The sequence below is a fragment of the Stomoxys calcitrans genome, chromosome 1, assembly GCF_963082655.1.
Source record: "Stomoxys calcitrans chromosome 1, idStoCalc2.1, whole genome shotgun sequence".
NCBI classification, from domain to species: Eukaryota; Metazoa; Arthropoda; class Insecta; order Diptera; family Muscidae; genus Stomoxys; species Stomoxys calcitrans.
In genome coordinates this window covers 128,371,982-128,393,952 of record NC_081552.1, presented here as the reverse complement: position 1 = coordinate 128,393,952, position 21,971 = coordinate 128,371,982, and the positions used below count along the sequence as shown (strand labels likewise).

The 21,971-nt window shown below is 41.0% G+C and overlaps 1 protein-coding gene across 1 annotated transcript in view; it reads left to right on the top strand.

The window, feature by feature from the left end:
• Positions 1–21,971, top strand: part of LOC106093765 (structural maintenance of chromosomes protein 5-like) — a 146,610-nt gene that overhangs the window by 108,940 nt on the left and 15,699 nt on the right. Inside the window, exons 4-5 of the mRNA XM_059367036.1 lie at positions 772–1,018; positions 8,975–9,073. Coding sequence (XP_059223019.1) covers positions 772–1,018; positions 8,975–9,073 — 346 coding nt within the window. The remainder of the gene's footprint in view (positions 1–771; positions 1,019–8,974; positions 9,074–21,971) is intronic.

Below are 21,971 nucleotides of genomic sequence, written 5' to 3'. Positions count from 1 at the left end.
CTGCTGCTGTCGAAGTACTTTTTGAGTTCTGTGCTTCCCCGCTGGCACACGCCTTGAGCCCAGTCCAACAGGATGACCCACCCACACAGGGCTTGTCGGGTGCCGTTTCGATTCAGGATCTGAGGAAATCCTTGGTGCCCAAGCAAGCGCCGTTGGCCGAGAAGGAATATTTTCCTTCTTGACTAAATCTAGTGCTACCATGCCAGATCTTACCAATCTTTTTCATATGTTACATTTTTAACAAAAGAAAAAAATCAAAAATGTTGTTTATATTTTCTCAAATTTTTGATTTAAAATCGAATTACTTTTACTAGGAACGGATTGTTTGCACATTTTTTTTAACTCGTTGAATTTTCTAACGACGTAACAAAATTTTCAATCGGCTCACAAATAGTCCCACAATTTCAGAAATACCGACGATACCTTGACTAATATTTTCCAAAAAATTTGTTCAAGTCCAATAACTCATATACCCTTAGAGATATTCTGTTGTTGTGTAGAGTTTTATAAGCTTTATGTTTTAAAAGAAGAATCAAGCTGATCGCCCCATAAATGACTGTTTGCCAAGCAATTCAAAAGTTGACATAGTCTTCAAATTTGAATACTTATTGGAAAAAACCTCAACATTGACTATGTTAAGATTTTTCGATTTGGCAATTCTCTGCGTTCGTTTTTTAGATTGGAACATTTAGGTTAAAACTTTAAAAATCTCTCTTTGGCTTGAGTCTATATATTTTTAGATATCTCAATTACCAACTTTTTTATTTGCAGGTTAAAACTACTATTAGAACGTTACATTGCACGTAAAGATATCCAAGATAAGCTCGGCATATGCTCGGCTAAAAAACTGCGTCTAGAAATCGTCGATATTCAGAGGAAACTAACTGAGCTTGAACAAGATCTTGATCTGGCTAAAGGAAATTTAACAACGTATGAACGTGAATATCAGGCTGTTATAGAAAAACAAGCTACTATTGACGTCACCACTGGTAAAATAAAAAAGGAAATAGAAGAGAAGGTACTTACAAATATATTCTCATTTTATTTAAGTTTTAGAGCTATGCGGTTGTTGTAGCCACATTTGCATGTAGAGGTAGTAATCTTCGACGAGCTCCTATAGGTGAGCAAGCTCTTCATGGTCTCACAGTAATCGCTGCCATTGGCCAAAATTAAACAAATTAAAGTCTAGTGTTTGGTACCAAATATATATACAAGAACTCCTACGAGGTTAACCAAAAGTATATATGTGATTAATTCATTCTAGCGGTACTCTTGAAGAATAACATCAAAAGAAAGAAGATGTAATTTCTTCGTTTCGGACGTGAGTTAAGGGGAATGAAGAGTATGCACCGGCACCGCATTCGTGCGAAAATGCCTGGTTGCTGGAAGGGTTAGAACTTACATTCCATGCACTTCTACGCAATCAAATCTCCTGAAGAGCATAAAACGCTGTAGAAGAAAAAGAGCTCCTCGCTTTCAAGTACTCTGGGAAGACTAAACCGGCCTTCCCGCAATAGAGACTCCTGACAGTCTCCTGCGAAGGGAGACAGATACAAAGTCGGAACGGGATCGAAAGTAGCGCGCACGGCCTCTGAGTCTTCATAGAGCACTGTGACTTCCAAAAAAACGCCACATCCATCACGGAAGAAGATGGTCGTTGGAAATGGAGCCACCCTCTTACGTCAAAGTGGCAAGGAAGCACAATAGAGATGAGCTGACTTATGCAGTCATCGATCCCGTAGAATTCCATCATATCATCGATTCCATGTGGAGGATCTGATTAACCAGCGCATTTTCGATAAGGAACTCTGAAGAGGGTTCACCTATACAGATAATGAGCTGCGAGCATATAGGATACATCTTACGGATATACATACGCTGCACTTTGCGTCAGCAGAATGTATTGATACCATCAAAAAGCATGTCAGAAGTACCCACGCGCTCTCTGGGGCGCAAAGCACGATCTGGTGAGAAAGATGGACATCCCCTAGCTCACAAAGGCGATCCAGGAACGACTAAGATGAGGTGCGTCGAGAGGGATCAGGGTCTGAGATGAGTGGGTCGGGCTGGGTAGTTAAACAGGTGACGTGTGGTCCCTGGTCACAATCGGGACATGCATCCTGCACGTTGGCATTAATCCTTGCTCTGTTGAAATTGAGGCGGCTACATCTTCCGGATCGTAATTGAGCCAGAACCACTCTGGTTTGCGTGGAGAGGTCATTTTCTTCTGGTCCAATGGGAGGTGGTCGTTCTCCAAGGACCACACTCACCCAGTAGCTATTCACCGCATCTGCTACCGTGTCTACGTGAATGTTGTTTAGACCCGCTAGATATGCCGCTTGATCTAGAGGTTCTCTCTTGTAGCGCTGAACTTCACGTCCTAGATCAGGTAGAATTATCTTTGCGATAACAGCCCAGAAGATATTGCTTAGACTGAATGTATTTATGTCTTCGCACTGGTGGGGTCTTTGTCTCCTGATCCACTTAAGAACTGAGGAGATAGCCCGTCGCAGTTTAGGGCGGGATTCTGACGGATCTGTATATTATTCCACTGCGTGTCATAGAGCTGACGAGACCACACTGGCGCTGCTTAACTTACCACAGAGCGGCCAATTGCTTTGTACGTGGTCAATAAGGTAACCATGTTTGCACCCCAAGTGCTGCCGGCAAGTGACTTAAGGACCTTTTTTCTACTTTTGAATTGATCGCAAGTTGTTGTGGCATGTGAGGAGAATTAGTAAGAGTTATAAAATGCAACACCAAGTATTTTGGGACACTTGATGGTCGGAATTGTCACTCCGTCAACCATCACTTTCAGCCTCAGGGGGAGTGAAGATAAAGTCTCCGAGTTAAAGTCTCGTTCTAGTCTTTGCTAAACGACATATACAGAAAGTTAAAGTCTCGTATAACTGTTATAAAAAAAACTTTAACTGTGAATATAAAGCCTAAAGTCTTGTTAAAAAGTGTTATAAAAATAATTTTGTATGTGGGCTATTTGGCCAGAAACTTTCATACTGATTTATTGGAATTAAATTAATTAAAAAAAAACATGAGATAAAAAAATAAAAAAAAATAAAATAATGATAAAAAATACCAAATAATTTTTAATTAATCATTTGTAGAACGGATTTGTGTTTTTAAAAAAATCAAAAACACCAATTTGGTCAGTTGGGCCTTAGGGAGCCCACATCCAGCCAATTTCGTGGATATAAGAGCTCTATTTAGAATTTATTTTATATGGGCCAAATAAGGTCTTGTGGAAAGACCTTAAATGCATTTTTAGGAAGTATATAGGCGCAAGAAAACACCAAAAATACTAATTTTTTCCGCTAGGACTTAGGAGCTCCACAAGAGCCCGATTTCCAACACATAAGCGCTCAGTGAAAGAGCTCTATGCCAAATTAATTTTTTATTGGCAAAATAAGGTCTTGTGAAAAGACCTAATAAGCATTTTTAGAATGTATTTGGACAGAAGAAAAAACAAAAAAATGCTAATTTTTTCCGCTATACCTTAAAGGCCCGCTATACCAAGAGGCCGATTTCCGGCATATAAGAGCTTATTGGAAGAGCTCTATGCCGAATTTATTTTTCATTGGTAAAATAAGGTCTTGTAAAAACACCTTATATAAGTAAATTAAGGTCTTGTGAAATACCTAATATACATTTTTAGCAAGTATTTGGACTCAAAAAAATCAAAAATACTAATTTTTTCCGCTAAGCCGTAACGGTCCACAAGATGCCGATTTTCGGTATATAAGAACTCAGTGTAAGAGCTCTATGGCATTGGGGGCCCATTCGAAAATAGAAGACAATCTTTTGACTGAAGGTGTTATGCCAAAAAAAATCTAATCACGCACCAAAATGGAATTTTAACCCCAAATGCCTTCGTAAATTGCAAAATACTAAGCCAAAAAAGGCCAAAATTTCAAAAAATAAAAATTACAAGTCGAATATCTCCGAAACCAGTGGGGATATTGTATACCTCAAGCAGAGTAGGGATTGAGCACTATCCAGGAAAAAAAGAATTTCGAAAATCGGACGACAAATGAAGATTTGGCAGTCTGAACAACCTTTCAAAATAACAGATGACCACCTTCATGGGCCTGCCAAGAGGCGCCCGGCGACCACCTAGGTCGTTGACATTTTTCACATGATGTCGACAACGCCCCAGCTCTAACCATTTCAATTGCCATATTTCTATTTGTTATTTTATTTAAATTTATTTACATATAGGTATTTATATCTATATTTAATTTTTTTATTTTAGTTTGTTTACATTATTTTCTTTAAAATTCTTTTATTTTATTTAAATTTATTTTATGTTGATTTATTTAGATATATTTAATTTTTTCTATGTTATTTTTTTTAATTTTTTAGTTTTTCAAATTTTTTCCCAATTTACCCTATTTTTTACAATATTTTTTAATATTTGAATATATTTTTAATATTTGAATATATTTTTAATATTTTAGTATTAATTTTTCCGTTTTTTTCCAAATATTTTACATATTTTCTACTTTTTATATTCTTGTTAATGTTGGAAAATTAATTTTTTTTTAATCTTTTAAACTTTTTTCAATTTGTAAATATTTAAAATTTATCCATATCTTTTTACATTATTTTTCGACATTTTTCTTAATTTTTATTGATCGGCAGCTTTTATCGCGTCTTGTGACGTGGCGTAGTGGAAATAGCCGTTTTTTTTAAAGTGCCTCAGGCGAAAAATATTTTTAAAATTCACACGTTTTGTTGTCTTTGGAAAATTAAAATTTTATTTATTGGGTTGCCCAAAAAGTAATTGCGGATTTTTTAAAAGAAAGTAAATGCATTTTTAATAAAACTTAGAATGAACTTTAATCAAATATACTTTTTTTACACTTTTTTTCTAAAGCAAGCTAAAAGTAACAGATGATAACTGACAGAAGAAAGAATGCAATTACAGAGTCACAAGCTGTGAAAAAATTTGTCAACGCCGACAAAAAAAAATCCGCAATTACTTTTTGGGCAACCCAATATATAAAAACTTTGCAAATATTTTCTATCCAATAATATGTGTTATGAAATTTTTTTAAACCTAACATTTTAATATTGTTGTTTTTTGGAGGACACCGTAGCGCAGAATTTAGCATGTCCGCCTATAACGCTGAACGCCTGAGTTCGAATCCTGGCGAGACCATCAGAAAAAATTTTCAGCGGTGGTTTTCCCCTCCTAATGCTGGCAACATTTGTGAGGTACTATGCCATGTAAAACTTCTCTCCCAAGAGGTGTAGCACAGCGGCACGCCGTTCGGACTCGGCTATAAAAAGGAGGCCGCTTATCATTGAGCTGAAACTTGAATCGGACTGTCCCTATTCCTTAGTGGAATGTTCATGGGCAAAATTTGCATTTTTTGTTTTTAATTCAAGCTCGAGGTCTTATAAAAAAATCGCCATAGAACTCTTACACTGATCTCTTATATGCCGCAAATCGACTTCTTGTGGGGCCGCTACGGCCTAGCGAAAAAAATTAGTATTTTTGGTTTTTTTTTGAGTCCAAATACTTGCTTAATATGTATATTAGGTATTTCACAAATTCTTATTACATTTATAAAAAAAAATCGGCATTCTTACACTGAGTTCTAAGGCCGAGCGGAAAAAATGAGTATTTTTGGTTTTTTTCTTGTGTCCGAATACTCTCTAAAAATGCATATAAGGTCTTTTTACAAGACCTTATTTTACCAATGAAAAATAAATTCGCCATAGAGCTCTTCCACTGAGCTTTTTTATGCCAGAAATCGGCCTCTTGTGGGGCCCCTAAGGCCTAGCGGAAAAAATTAGTATGTTTTTGTTTTTTCTTGTGTCCAAATACTTTTCTATTAGGTCTTTTCACAAGACCTTATGTTACCAATAAAAAATAAATTCGACATAGAGTTCTTATGTTCCGGAAATTGGCTTGTTGTGGGGCTCCTAAATCCTAGGGGAAAAAATTAGTATTTTTGTTTTTTTCCTTCTAAAAATGCTTCCTAAAAATGCATATAATGACTTTTCACAAGATCTTATTTGGCCCATATAAAATAAATTCTAAATAGAGCTCTTATATCAAAGAAATTTGCCGGATGTGGGCTTTCTGAGGCCCAACTGACCAAATTGGTGTTTTTGATTTTTTTAAAAACCCAATGCGTTCTACAAATGTTAATTTCTTGTTTCACATTTTCTCATTTTGGATATAGAAAATAAATCCGAAAAAATTTATTGGTATTTTTTATCATTATTTAATTTTTCTTTACTTTTCATTTCATGTTTTTTTTTTAATTACCTTTTTTATTTATTGCCTGTTTTCAATAAATCAGCTTTAACAATAATTTTTATGAAAGTTTCTGGCCAAACTGCCCTTATATACAACAGCTTCCAATATACTTCTTGAGCCTATAGAGGGCACAGGTCTTATCCGATTTGGCTGAAATTTTGTACAGCGACTTCTTCTACAACCTTCAACAAATATGGTCTGTATCGGTTTATAATGTAGCTCTCATATAAACCGATCTCCCGATATAACATATTGAGCCCCTATTCGGCGCAATTCTTATCTGATTTGGCTAAAAGTGTGCACAATTACTTCTACTATGGTCTCCAACATTCAAACTAAGTGTGGTCGAAATCGGTCCATAACGTGATATGGCTCCAATAGCATGGCAGTTTTTATCCATTATTCTTTGTTTGTCTATAGAGAGATACTGGGAAAAAAAACTTGAGAAATGCGATCTATGGATGGAGGGTATATAAGATTCGGCCCAGCCGATCTTAGCACGCTTTTACTTGTTTGTTTTTTATATTCGTAATCTACTCGTTGTTTCCTTTCATTTCTTTGGTAGTGGGTGTAAAACATAGCAAAAAAGTCTGTCATTACACAAAAACACATGCATTGGGAAAAGTACAGCTAATAGACAAGGTTGTCGAGCGTGGTTAATATGGTAAATTATCATAGATGCGTTTTCGCAATTAATACGATTCAAATACAGCATACCAACGCTTGGAAAGTCTTTTAAGCAAAGGCGAAACGCGTCCTATAGTGGTTGGTGTGTGTTACTATCTCTGGCTTTCCTTTTCCATTTACAATCTTCAATCATTGAGCTCGTCCCGAAAGAGAAACAAACAAAAAAATTGCAAAATTTAATGATCTTCGCCTTAACAGGCAAAAAAACTTGAAAAATAGAATTTTTAAGTGTCTGCATTCGGAGTCGGGCACTTAGCGGTGTAGGAGTCGGGACAAAATTGCTCGACTCCGTAGCCCTGGTTTAATCTCTACCTATCTTTCATTCCACCCTTACGGACGACAGAGATCGTATCATATTCGGATGATTGTACGATCATGGCATCAGGCCCTCCACACATTGATGGCATCTGCGATAGGTTGAACGTTTACCTTAACGAACTTGCCTCTTATTTCGCTGCAAGAGATTTAAAGATATCTATCACCAAATCTTCAGCCACATTGTTCATTACCGATACGCGTGAGGTCAATAATTAGCTGATTGTGATGGTCGATGGAAATATGATTCCGACCACAAAAATGTTCCAAAATACTTAGCGTCACATTTGACAGCTCTTTCACATTTTCCCTACATGCCACAGCAATTTGCAATAAAGTCAAAGGCAAAAACAAAGTCTTCAAGTCACTTGCCGGCAGCACTTGGAGTGCAGACAAAGAAACCTTGTTGACCACGTGCAAAGCAATTGGCAGGTCTGTGGTAATTATGCAGCGCCAGTGTGGACTCGTCAACTCTGTCTAAGCAATACTTTTTTGGCTGTTATTGCAGAGACCACCCAAGTCATCATTTAGATAGGTACTCACCGCTCAGAAGCCTTAAGGTAGATTCTACATGATCTAGGACGTGAGGTTCAGCACTGCAAAAGAGAACCTCTAGGTCAAGCGGCATATTATGGGGGTCAAGACAACATTCATGCAGACACGGTAGCAGCAGGTAAATAGCTACCGGGTAAATGTAGTCCTTGGAGAACGACCACCTCCAGTTGCACCTAAAGAAATATATCTCCCCCGTCAAACCAGAGTAGTTCTAGCTCAATTACAATCTGGCAAATGCAACCGCCTCAACTCCTACAGAACAAGGATTGATGCCGACGTGCACGATGTATGTTCCAATTGTGAGCAGGGAACTTACGACACACGTCGCCTGTTTCACTACCCAGCCAGATCCACTCGACTCAGACCCAGATCCCTATGGACGCACCCCATATTAGTCCCATAGTTCCTGGATCTGGGTACTCCACATAATCAAGCAGACGAAAGATAGAACACAACACACTGCTGTAACAACAACAACCATGTAAAAATATTAATCAAATTCAAAATTTTATCGTGGAAAGAAAGGAATTCCATAGTTTGGATCCTATTTCCAAAAAAAATGTCATTGATTATTGCGAACGTTGCCTTACAAATGCATGAAACGGTCCACTTTAAGGTTAATGACTTCAGACAAAATTTCAGCAGTACAGGCAGCTTTCAATGTATTGCAAGAAGTATTCAAAAACATTGTTGAGTTGGTGACCCTGTAAACCTAGTAATATTTCGCACGATGACCTTAGTGGACATTCAATTATGAGTAGCAATAGAAATGGACCTCTTGGAGTAATTTAGAATTAAATGAAATTAAGTTAGGAGGCAGTCGTGTAATATCCACTGCGGCTTACTCTACAGGGACGACCGGCATATCGACGGAAAGATCAAGCTGAGGAACTCTGCTATGGATCAATCGGAATAATATAGGACCCACATGAGTTTTTGAAAAGAAATACAAATCGGATAAATATTTGGGAACAAGTGCTTAGGAGTTCACCCCAAAAAAATGCTTTTGGTAAAATATTTGGCCGCAACAGACCGTTGATCCCATAACCAAAATAAGAAGGATATATATATATATATATAATATCTATATAAATATGTATTGTGACATTGTGCTTTTTTTCATTTTTGCAGGATCATAACCTGAAAATTGCAGACGATAAAAAAAATCAAATAATCAAAAAAATTGAAAAACTTAAAAGTCAAATAAATGAGGAAAAGTCCAAATTCGAGGTAAGTAGAAAACATTTTTGAATTATGTTTCGGGAATGCAAAGGGTTTAAAGTGGGTAACTTGAGGATGTTGGAAATCAAGCAAGCAACGGTTCTGATTGGTTTTGACTTGACAAAATCCAGGCTTATCTTGGTCTTTCAAATGTGGAGGAAATTACTTTGAAAAAACGATTTTTGTGAACAGTTCATCTTTTGCAAATAACAGCGAGACGCTTTCATATGACTTAGCATCGAGTACGTTCTTAAATCTCACTGTAGCGGCGACGAACTCGAGATAAAAATACATCCAGACACTGATTGGCGGTTGTTTTTCAAAATTATCTAGTCAACAGCAACTTGTTCGTTTTACTCTATCTTCAATGTTTCTATCGTTGCTTCGATTATAACGCGATGTTATGACCTGCTCCTAGCCTCTATCCATTCTCCCATCGCCTTAAGTCTTATAGCCGCAGTGGTCATAGCCTCATAATTAATCTTTGGCATTTGGTCGGATATCTAGAATAGTCTCCAGTGCTCTAGTGGACGTGGTCCCCATCGCTTCGCCTACGCCAAGACAGCATGTTCTCTGAACCTGTTGTATTATCCTAACGTTGCACTATTTCTCCATCGCAGTCCACCAAACAACTGGTCTAATCACGCTCCTGTAGAGCCAGTGGACTATCTTCGGATAGTCTTCTCGGTACGGTCCTGAAAGAGATGGCTTGTCGGAAACTCTGACGTATGTGACATACATTTCCAACGTATAATACATACGTAAACCTAGCCAAAAAAAAAACAATTTGTTGACTTAGTTGAGTTGAAAAATAATAAGTTGTTGAGTTAAAAATTAATTAGGAAATAATTTAAACTTTAATTTAATTGCTGTGTTTTATTTTTGTCCTATTCAGTGGAAGTCATGTGTTCTGAATAAAATAGTAGTGCAAAGTTGCACTGTAAGTTTTCGATAAGAGACGATTAATCGTGATTTGCACTTTAATTACTAAACTAAAACACAGCAAATAATTATGGTGCATATGTAAGGTATGTCTACAACAGAAAACATTTGAGTTCGAATCTTGGCGAGAACATCAAAAACATTTTCAATAAAGCTAGTAGCAGTTGGGAATCTAATATCTTAACGAGGTCAACAGCTCCGCAAGGCGCTTACTATAAAAAAATTTTAAGCAAAAACATTTTTTCTTGATCAAGATTTTGAAATATCAACAACAACAAATGTAAAACAACGATATGATGTCGAAACTAAACAAGTAGCATGGCTTTTTCGAGGTTGATGACGTTTATTACTTTTTATACAAGTATATGACGTATTCGGCGTTTACAACTTTTTGACAGTAGAAAACCTAAAATATTGTCATACGGACAATCTTGGACCATTTCAGATATCGAAAACCTTCTATTGAGGAAACGTGGTGTGTCAAATTGCCCACCTTCATCTTTCTCGTGATAGGCAGATTTCAGTCTTGTCTGAGTTAACATATGCCTTTGGCAAGACCCTTTCGCCCTCCTGCATAGCTGGTTTGGATCATTAGTCCTTAGAAGTAACACAACATCGTCTGCGTAGCTGCGGGTCCAAATCCCTCCTCAGTCAGCATTAGTAATAGGCTATTTATGGTGGGCCCTGTGTTGTGTCCTTTGCCACTTTCTCCCTTATATTAGTCATGAGACCTACAATTTATACACCTGTTCCTTAGCATATGGTTTATCCAGTCTCTAAGGACCCGGTCCTCTCGGTACTGGTCTAAGGATTGGCTCAGTGTGTCGGTCCGCACATTGTTAAAAGCATCGAAAGATTCGTTCATCGTATTCTATGCACAACCTCGTGCAGATCAGTCTCCAGCGACCTGCCCTTTTGCTGTTTGTACTTCAGCAGTTCGCTGGATGTCCTACTCTTTATCATGGTTTCACGATACGTTCCATGGTTTCGAGTAAAAAGAACGTAAGGTCTGTAGAGTTTTGGTGTCGCATAACTTGCCTTGCCGGGCTTGGGTATAAATACAACCCTTGCCTCCTGTCAGGCTTTCGGATTATAGAAGTGCCAGGCATGCTGTGAAAATAGTGGCCAGATGAGGCGCCAGATAGTCGGCCTCCTTCTGTAGTAACGGCGGAAATATTTCATCAGGTCCGGGTGACTTAAATGGTTGGAAGTTCCTCAATGTTTCCTTTACAATCAATTATGTAATGGCGAGCCTTCGGTCAATTAATTTATTCCAAGATTCCGGTGTCTCCGTGATCCCCGTCGTATCACCTGGAAAATGCAATTTTATCAAAAGCTTCAACATGTCCTTCGTTGTTTCTGCTCTCTTCCCATGTGGTTTACTAACGTTTCAGTTCGGACATGGGTTTTTGGACAGAAACTTTTTCATCTTGGCGGCGTCATTTACGCTACCGTCCTGTTCGCAGTAAAGCTTCCAGGAGTCACGTTCTGCCGCTCTGGTAATCTTATTGTAGTTCTGGAGCCGTGTGTAATACACATCCTAATGAACTTCCGCTTTTTTACGACGAGCTCTGTTATAAAGTCTGCGGACCTCTTTCCCAATGTTGCGAATTTCCCCGTGCTTTTCTCAACTTAGTGTAACGATGGTCTCAGAAGGAAAGCTCCATGCAGACCCTCAAATCCTGAATCTCATTGACTAAATTCTCCAAACATATTGCCACATCTAAAAACTCTTCCCTAATCCTATTAACAAAGGTAGCGGTATTACCAATGTTAAGTGTTATTAGGTCGTTAGTATTTAAGAATTCTGCCAGGGCTTGGCCCCGCTTATTAACGTTGGTATTACCCCATGAAATGTAGCGGGAGTTCGCATCGCACCCTATTAGTACATCGTTTCCTGTCTGTCTGTGCCTTCCCCACCAGCCGTTGCAGCTCCAACGTGGGCGACGGTGTCGAAGAGTCGAAAGGCAGATAAAGTGATGCCAGGTATGCTCCTCAGACAACTCTGGGAAAAGTATTTAATTTAAAATTTTCGAGAAACAACGCAGGTCCTCGGCTGAGTACCAGTGTTAGCATAAAATAATTGGTAGTTGGTATGATTCACTCCAGAAACTTTATTCCGGGTCATCAATGGCCCCTGAATTAAGGCAATACGATTCTTGCCCTGGCCGATTTTCTCCATCAGAACGTCTGTAGTCGGCACGCTCCGGTGGAGGTAGAGGACAAAGACATAGGAAATGCTCCAACGTTTCATCATCTTCCCCACATGCCCTACACATGCTATAACTTCCAAATCTTAGTAAATGGGCTTCTTGGAAGAAATTGATGGTTCCATCGTCGGCTCCCTAATCGTAAGGGTACATTGAGATTCTTGTCACTGCACTACATGATATTTCAATATGAGGATCTTTGCCTATCCTAGTCTTTCGAATCTTGAGAAAGTCGGTGATGGTTCCATCGTTGGGTCCCTGTTTGTTAGACTGTGTTATGTGTCTCGCACCTGCAGTGCTTGATGTTTTAATATTAGGATCTTCGCTTGTCCTAGTGTTCCCATTATTGGGACAGTCTTCGATTCTCTCGTCACCTGTTTGCTAAACGGTATTGAATCACCTGCCACTGCTCGGCATGATGTCTCAATATAGTACCAATATCTTCGTCTGTTCTTGTCTTTCCAATCTTGAAAAAGGCAGCCTTGATTCCGTTGTTGTTGTCGCAGTGTGCTGTGTTATATCTTTCGTCTGCTTAATTCTGCTTTGTTCTGTATCCAGATGCAGGAACTCTGCGACTAGGATGGGGTAAGTCTAAAAGGATCTGGGTCTGGCTGGACAGTTGAACTATAGAAAAACTCTGTAAATTCTGTATTAAAGTATAGATTAGGAAACAAATAGTCGTTATTGACAAAACTGAACAGATTTAAACGTAAGAGGGAGAGAGAGAAAAGCAATTATAAATGGCATATATCAGTATTAGATAAATGACAATTAACGATAACAATTTAGAATGTCACAGAAAGCAAAAAAAATTATCTCAACAACCCTTTAAATTCTAAATTATCTTCAAGTTTACTCTTTTCTCTAATATACTTCAATTTAGAAGCTGGTTATGGCATCGTCAGCATATCGGCTTCCATTTCATCTGTTGTGTATTGGCATCCCATAAGGCCTTTGGCTACGTAATCTTTGATGAAATGATATTTTATATCAATATGCTAAGTTCTACTATTTATTTAGTTTCAACCCCTCAACGATTTTGATACAGCTCTGGTTTCTTCAAAATCTGGCAACAAACGATTCATCCACATAGCCTCTTTTGAAGCTTCCGCTAAAGCTATTTATTCAGATTCTGTAGATGACAATGCGACACAGCAGCAGACATCCTGTCAGCTGTTGGTATTTTATTTTATTATTGATTAATAATTCAAGCGTTTTGTTTAATTTTCCACAGGAAAGCTCCAGTGGCGTGAAAAAGGATTTAGAATCTTCGAGGCCAAATTAATTTAACAGTTGTTTTTTTTTATATATACCGTTTGTGTTATAGCAAAATATCCATCTTTAAACCTTTCTACCTTAAAGCCTAGATAATTTTGTATCTCTCCGAAGTCTCGAATTTGAAAGCATTTCTTTACCTTTTCGAATTTTTAAATCATGTCCAGAGGCAATCAAAATGAGGTCAACGTAAATCAAAATAAATATATTTATTTCCCTTTCTGAACGCACGTAACTGGAGGGATCTACACGACTTTGCTTAAAATTTTTGTTTATCAAAACATTGTGAATCGTTTAGCTCCAAGACCTAGCCGATTGTTTGAGTCCGTATATGGATTTGTTAGAAAACATACCTTTTGTTTCTGTCTCTCTTTACAATAACCACCGGGTGTTTGGGCACGATAGGCGGGCATGCTAACCTATGCACCACGGTGGCTTCCCATGACATAGGTTAGGTTGAAAAGGTACAGATATTAATCTGCCTATAGACCTAAGCCAGTAATCGGCTTGTTGTGCGCTCTAAACACTAAAAAGTAAACTCGAAAAAAAAATTTTTGTTAGGAAATCCGTGCTACTTACAAAATCCTTAATTGTTTCCCATACCAAGCCCCTAAATTGGTCCATGTCTGGTATTTTGTCCCCACCTAAGTGCCGGTATCTGCTAGACGCGAAAGCCGGGCAATGACAAAGGAAATGCTCCAACGTCTCATCATCTTCCCCGCATGCCCTACACATGCTATCACTTGCCGCACCGATTTTACATAATTGAGCTCGTAGTCCTATGTGTCCCGTTATGATACCAATAGCTATACCGACCTCCTTCTTACTTCCTTTCAGTAATAGCCTCGTCTTCTCACGATCTGAATTCCCCATAGGATTTTCGCCGTCCTACCAACCGTTTCGCTGTTTCACAGGGGTTGTATGCGCATGCACCCCATGACATAACTATAAGGGAGAAATTAGCACAAGGCACGCGACAGGCAGCCATTTTATCGCCACTCCTATGGGTGACCACGATAAATGACCTATTAGGGATGCTGACTGAGAAAGGATTTGAATACGTCTGCTACGCAGACGATGTAAAATTACTTGTAAGGGGTAAGTATTCGAACCAGCTATGCAGAAGGGCCGAAAAGGTCTTGCAGATGGTTAACGACTGGGTTAGACCTAGGTGTCTTAATGTTAACCCAGAGAGGACAGAAATCTACCTGTTCACGAGGAAGACGAAGGTGGGCCTATTTGACGCACCACGTTTCCTCAATAGAACAATTTCGATATCTGACTAGGTCAAATACTTAGGTGTGATCTTGGACAGGAAACTGAATTGGAAGTGTGACATTCAGGAGCGTACCGAGAAGGCTAACAGATTAAGGGCACTATGTAGACGGGCCGTAGGCTTGAAATGGGGCCTGAATCCAAGGATATTTCACAACTTTAGAGGAGTGTGATTACACCGATTCTTAATTACACCTCAGTTGTTTGGTAAACTGCGATGGAGAAAAAGTGCAACGTAAGGATAATACAACTTACTTTACTTACTTTAATTGGCTATGACAGAATATTTCTTCCACTAGCCGAACGTAGAATAGCGTTCCAAGCGCCTCGATCTTCTGCGCTCATTCTAAAATCTCTGACACCAAGTTTCGAGGTGTCTCCCACAACTTGATCTTTCCATCGGGCTTTTGGTCTTCCCGGTTTGCGTGTACCACCGTGTTTGCCTTAAAAGACTTCTTTGCTGGAGCTTCTTCATCCATTCTGACAACATGACCTAGCCAACACAGCCGTTGTATTTTGATGCGTGTAACTATGCTATCGTCGTCATACAGCTCATACAGCTCGTGGTTCATACGTCGCCTATATTATCCGTTAACGCAAACTGGTCCATATATTTTACGAAGAATCTTTCTCTCAAATACTCCATCTGCTTTCACAAGTACCCATGCTTCAGAACCATATAACAGCACGGGTAGTATCAGTGTCTTGTAAAGTGTAGTCTTCGTCTGTCGAGAGATGGCCTTGTTTCTAAGCTGCTTACCTAGTTCAAAGTAGCATCTGTTTGCCAGTATTATTCTTCGCTTTATCTCAAAACTGGTGTCATTCGTTTCGGTTACGGCGGTGCCGAGGTAGATAAAGTTACTGACTATCTCAAAGTTGTGGTTCCCAACTTTCTCCATGTTCTTTATCTGCTCGGTTGTACAAGGCTTTTTGGGAGTGGAGACCATCCATTTCGTCTTATCTCCATTTACTGCCAGACTCATTTTCACTGACTCTCTTTCGATTCTTTCAAAGGCTGCAGTTACTACTTCCGGTGACCGACCTATGATATCGATATCGTCGGCATAGGCAAGTAGCATGTGCTCTCTTGTGATTAGTGTGCCATATCTATTTACTTCTGCATCTCGTATAATCTTCTCCAGCAGGATATTAAAGAGATCACACCTTGTCTCCTTGTCTGAAACCTCGTTTGGTATTAAATGGTTCGGAGAGATTCTTTCCTATTCTTACTGAGGAACGAGTATCAGCAGGTGTCATCCTGCAGAGTCTTATTAATTTTGCAGGGATACCAAACTCAGACATGGCTTGAAATACCTTTGAACGTAAAGGAGTATCGAAGGCGGCTTTGTAGTCAACAAAGAGGTTGTAGGTGTTGATTTGTCCTTCTCGGGTCTTTACCAGGATTTGGCGCAGTGTGAATATCTGGTCCAGGGTGGATTTACCAGTTCTAAAACCGCATTGATAGGGCCCAATTATCTCATTGACTTTAGGTTTTAATCTGTCACACAGTACGCTCGAGAGTATCTTGTATGCGATGGGGAGGAGACTTATTCTTCTGTAGTTGGCACATTCCGTCTTGTCTCCTTTCTTGTGTACGGGACATAGTATGCTGAGGTTCCAATCATCGGGTATGCGTTCTTCTAGCCAGATTGCGCAGATAAGCTGATGCATACGCCTTATCAGCGTGTCGCCTCCGGTCTTAAATAGTTCAGTGGGTAACCCGTCGGCTCCTGCTGCCTTGTTGTTCTTTAGTCGGGTTACTGCTACTTGGACCTCATTCTGACTAGGAGGTAAACATTCTATACCATCATCAGGGATTGGTTCTGCGGTATCCTCTTCGCCGCCAACATCGGACACTAGCAATTGGGTAAAATGTTCTTTCCATATCCTCAGCATGTTGTCTGTGTCAGCTACCAGATTTCCTTCTTTGTCTCTGCAGGAGGATGTGCCTGCACCAAAGCCATCGGTTTGGTGTTTAATTCTTTGGTAGAATTTCCGGACTTCATTCTGACTCCTGTACATCTCAATTCGCTCGCACTCACATCTTTCCATTTCCTTTTTCTTTCTGCGGAATAGACGTTTCTCCTCTCTCCTTTTCTCCCGATACCTCTCCTTCATCTGGCGCGTTGCTACTGATTGCAGGGTTGCTCTATATGCCGCATTCTTGGCTTCAGTAGCATCTCGACACTCTTGATCGTACCATGGGTTTTTTGGAGGAGGCTTTCGGTACCCAAGTACGGATTTCGCGGCATTTTCCATGGAGTGGGCAATAGTTTGCCACTGCTCCATTATATCATCGGAACAAGGAGTGCTTTCATCAAGCAGTTGGGTCAGTCGAGTGGAGTATGCCGCTGCCATATGTTGTGTCTGCAGCTTTTCAATGTCCAGCTTCCGTGCAGTGTCAGATCGTACTTTCCTCGCCATGTTCAAACGGGTGCGAACCTTTGCTGCAACAAGGTAATGATCCGAATCTATATTCGCTGCACGGATCGATCGTACATCTAACACGCTGGATGAATGCCTTCCATCTATCACAACGTGATCAATTTGGTTTCTCGTGTTTTGATCGGGTGACAGCCATGTGGCTTTGTGGATATTTTTATGTTGAAATCTGGTGCTACTAACTACCATGTTTTTTGCCGCGGCGAAATCTATCAGCCTCAACCCATTACTGGACGTTATCTCGTGGAGGCTAAACTTTCCGACTGTTGGACCAAAAATTTCTTCCTTCCCTATTTTCGCATTAAAATCTCCCAGAACGATTTTAATATCATGGGCGGGGCAGCGGTAATATTCTCTCTCTAGGCGCTCGTAGAAAATATCGTTGGTCTGCTCGTCTTTGCCTTCCGTCGGGGCATGGGCACAAATAAGACTGATGTTGAAGAATTTGGCTTTTATGCGGATTGTGGCTAGCCTCTCATCCACCGGAGTAAAGCTGGAGACTAGGTGTTTAAGTCTTCGACTAACCACAAATCCGCAGCCAAATTCATGCCTCGTGTTATGGCAGCTATAGTATAGTTCGTCACCGTTTGGTGTTGTAGTGACGCCATTCCCAGTCCATCGCACTTCCTGTAAGGCGGTTATGTCTGCCTTGTACTTCTCTAAAACATCCGCCAGCGCGTATACTGCACCTTCTCTATAAAGAGTGCGGACATTCCAGGTGCAGATCCGCAAATCATGGTCCTTTTTTCGTTTGCGTGGGTCGTCAACGTTGGGGGGGGGGTCCGTTTTTACTATTCCTTTGTTTTTCATAATAATTCTATGTTTTCCGGGGGCGGGTTACTGGCCCAGCGCCCCAACCGCATGGGTTTGTGGGATTGCATGTATCCCTCGTTGTGGCGAACCGCTTGCTCCAAGATCCGACGCTCGCCGCCAGCCGCCCCTAACCTGGGAACAGACGCTGATGTTGGCCATTGGTTATTTGAAGGCGCCAATAACTCGCCTTGTCATCTCGAGTATCATTGGCACTCAGTATTTAGTTAAGAGCCAGTGCCAACTGACTCCTCACTGAGACTCTCCTCTCGAAAATCGAAAAGGATAATACAACAGGTTCAGAGAACACTTGAGGTCGAGTGCGAGGCACTGCTGCCAGCGGCACAGTCTTGGATTGACGGAACCATAGTATTGCCATCTGGATGATCATGTTACACGGATGGACCAAAGCTAGAGGACAGAGTGGGCCTGAGGGTCTACATTGAGAACCCAGGCACTGATATCTGTTTTAGACTGCCTGACCATATGGTAATGCAGGCGGAGATCCGGGCGATCACGGAATGCGTGAGGTGGTATGGTGTTAACGCGAAGGTGTCAAGTATGAACATCTTTACGGACAGTAAAATTGCCATAAGGGCAATAGCAACCAGGACGCTAAGATCACGAACAGTCTTGGAATGTAAGGGGGGATTAACGCCTTCTCTGAGAATGGCACGATCCGCATCGTTTGGGTGTCTGGCCATAGCGGAGTAACTGGGAATGAGAAAGAAGATGATGTGTCTGCGAAGGCCAGAGAACTGCCGCCAATAAACTTGGTTAACACGAATCCTTTCGGGGCGACGCAGTGTAGGGCATGCGGGGAAGATGATGAGACGTTGGAGCATTTCCTATGTCGTTGCCCGGCTTTAGCGTCCAACAGATATCAGCACTTAGGTGGGGACACAATACCAGACAAACATATGGGCGAAGCATGGAAAATAGGGAGTGGGGTGTGTAGAATGGAGGATTTGTGGAGGTTAAACAGTGCCGAAGTTATCACCCCGCCTTGGGGAACTCCCTGTTGCACTCTACGGTGCTTCGACTTCTTATCCCTAAATTCCATAAATGACTGGCGACAACACAGATAATTCGCGACCCAGCGTTTCAGGCCTGGCTGGAGGGACGTGTTGGCGATGTCCTCAAATAGTTTGGCATGACTGACCGTGTCGAATGCCTTCGATAGGTCCAGTGCCACGAGGACCGCTATCACATGGCCTAGGCTGAGTGAAGCCACGGGAAATGTCTGCGGCTATGGTTGAACAACCTGTCGTATCTCTTCGGAACAGTCACAGTTATGTCGCCAAAAGAGACTGAAGTCCTGTCATCCCGTCTACCTGGGTTCGAGAGTGACTTAACAGTAGACCATAGCTTGCCTAAACCGGTACCTAAGTTACATTGCTCCAAGTGTGCCAGCCACAAATTCCGCTTCCGTTTATTTCCAGATTCAGCTCGCTGTTTCTGGAGTTAGTGGGGTTCGTTCAATGAATCCCATCCCGCTCGTCTGCGAATACCACAGCCTGCGCTTGTTAATTGGGTCGCACTTGGGGTATTCGATTCGCTGGTATAAAGCGAGCGGCTGCTGCGTTAATGATGTCTCGGAATTTCCTCTCGACAACTAGCACATTTGAGGGGGGTGTCAGTTCACTAGAGCGGCGATTGGTGTACTCCCTGAAGCCAGCCCAACTGTCCTCTTTTGATTGATAAACGTCCGGCGCTCAGAGGTTATGAAGTCGGGTGGTCGGTCGATGGTGAGAATTATAGGGAGGTGGATGGTCATTTACTGGGTCACAACTACCAATTGGCGGTATGTACAGCTCTATCTCGTCAGTTCTAGACCTGACTGCTATCCCAATGCACTCCATGTTGGGTCACTAGCGCCAGGCGCAGGCGAGATGGGTCTATACTGCACGGAATGGTGTATCACGGAGGCCAATCCCCCACCTCCATTCCTTAAGCGATCCTTATGTAGCACATTGTATCCGTGACAACGTTACAAGCTGCAGGTATTGGTCAGCTTTGTCTACGGATCGCTGCAACCAATATGTTCTTCTGACTCATAAAATTCACTATCTCGTAGATTACTTCCCGAGAGAAGGCACTCTGAGATGTGCCTCTTCCATAGGACGAACACGCACATTGAGGCAGCAGCCCTTGCCGATGAGGACTCCATCGGATCAATCTGGTGTTTACAACCGGCTGCCATGGGATTCATCCCTTGATGAAGATAGTTGCCTTTGTGAGTTGTGGGAAGTCTATCTTTCTCACTAGGTTGAGCTTTGCGGCCCAGGGAGCGTGGATACTTCCGACTACCTTCTCGACAGTATTAATATATTCTGCTGACGCAAAGGGCATCGTAAAGTTGTCCCCTCTGTACTCGCAGCTCATCATTTGTATAGGTAGACCCTCTTCAGAGTTCCACACATGTTCGATCTGGTGGAATCCTGCCGGATGCACTATCAATATTGATAACTGCATAAGTTTGCTCATCTCTGTTGTGCTTCCTTGCCGCTCTAGCATGAGAGGGAGGGTCTTTACTTTATCCAGCGACCATCTTCCCCTTCCGTGATGGCTGTGTCGCCTTTTTGGAATTCACAGTACTCCATGAAGACTCAGGAGTCGTGCACGCTTCTTTCGTTCCGGTTCCGACTTTGTATATGACTTCCTACGCAAGATATTGTCTAGAGTCTCCATTGCGGGAGGGGTGGCTTGGTCTTCCCAAAATACTTGAAAGCGGGAAACTCTCTTACTTCTTCAGCATTTTAGCATTGTTATGCTCTTCGGGAGATTTGTTTCTCTTTCCAGCTTCCGTAGAAGTGTCTGGAATATCAGTTCTATTCCTTCCAGAATTCTGCACTTTCGCTCCTGCGTCTCCTTCGCAATGCCCCGAATTGCTTTTTCGGTCTTCTTGTGAGCTTAGCGAAGTCCTCGCTCACTTCTTCCGTCATCCCGCTGTCATCATCTCTCGATTGCTCCGCTCCACTCAACGGTTACTTGTAATAAGGTATCAGTAAAAAGTACGTATCAACACAAAGAAACAAATTAAAAGAATTAAATCATTACATTAAAATTAAATATCAAATAAGTACGGAAAATGTATCAATTGAGGTTTGAATATACTGCATCGCTGCTGCAAACCAAAAAAATTTCGCAAATCTATTTAGGTTAGGTAAGTTTGAAAAGAGGGTGTATATATTAATCTACCCCATGCCACTATGGGCATACACAAGCCAGTAATCGGCTTGTTGTGCGCTCTAAAAACTAAGTTATCTCGAAAAAGAAAATTTTAAGTTACTTACAAAATCCTTAATTGTTTTCTGCACCACTCCCCTAAGTTGGTTCATGTCTGGTATTGTGTCCCCATCTAAGTACTGGTGTCTTTTAGCAGCGAAATCCGGCAATGACATAGGAAATGCTCTACGTCTTATCATCTTCCCCACATGCTATCACTTGCCACCGATTTTGCATAGTTGAGCTCGTTGTCCTATGTGTCCCGTTATGGTACCGAAAGCTATATTGACCTCCTTACTTCCTTTCAGTTATAGCCTCGTCCTCTCACAAATCGGATCACCATATAGGATTTTCGCAGTCCTACCGACTGCTTCGCTGTTCCACTGTTGAATGCGCGTTCGTCGCCCAAGCACTTAAATCGGACTGTGTCGACCCGAAAGGCTTCGGGTTAACCAAGTTTATGTGAGGTCGAAAAGAGGATGCAGATATTAATCTGCCCATGCCACTGTGGACATACATCTAAGCCAGTAATCGGCTTGTTGTGCGCTCTAAAAACTAAAAGAAAATTTTAAGTTATGAATTTCGTGCTACTTACAAAATCCTTAATTGTTTTCCAAACCACTACCATAAGTTGCTTCATGTCTGGTATTGTGTCCTCACCTAAGTGCCGGTGTCTGTTAGCCGCGAAAGCTGACATAGGAAACGCGCCAACGTCTTATCATCTT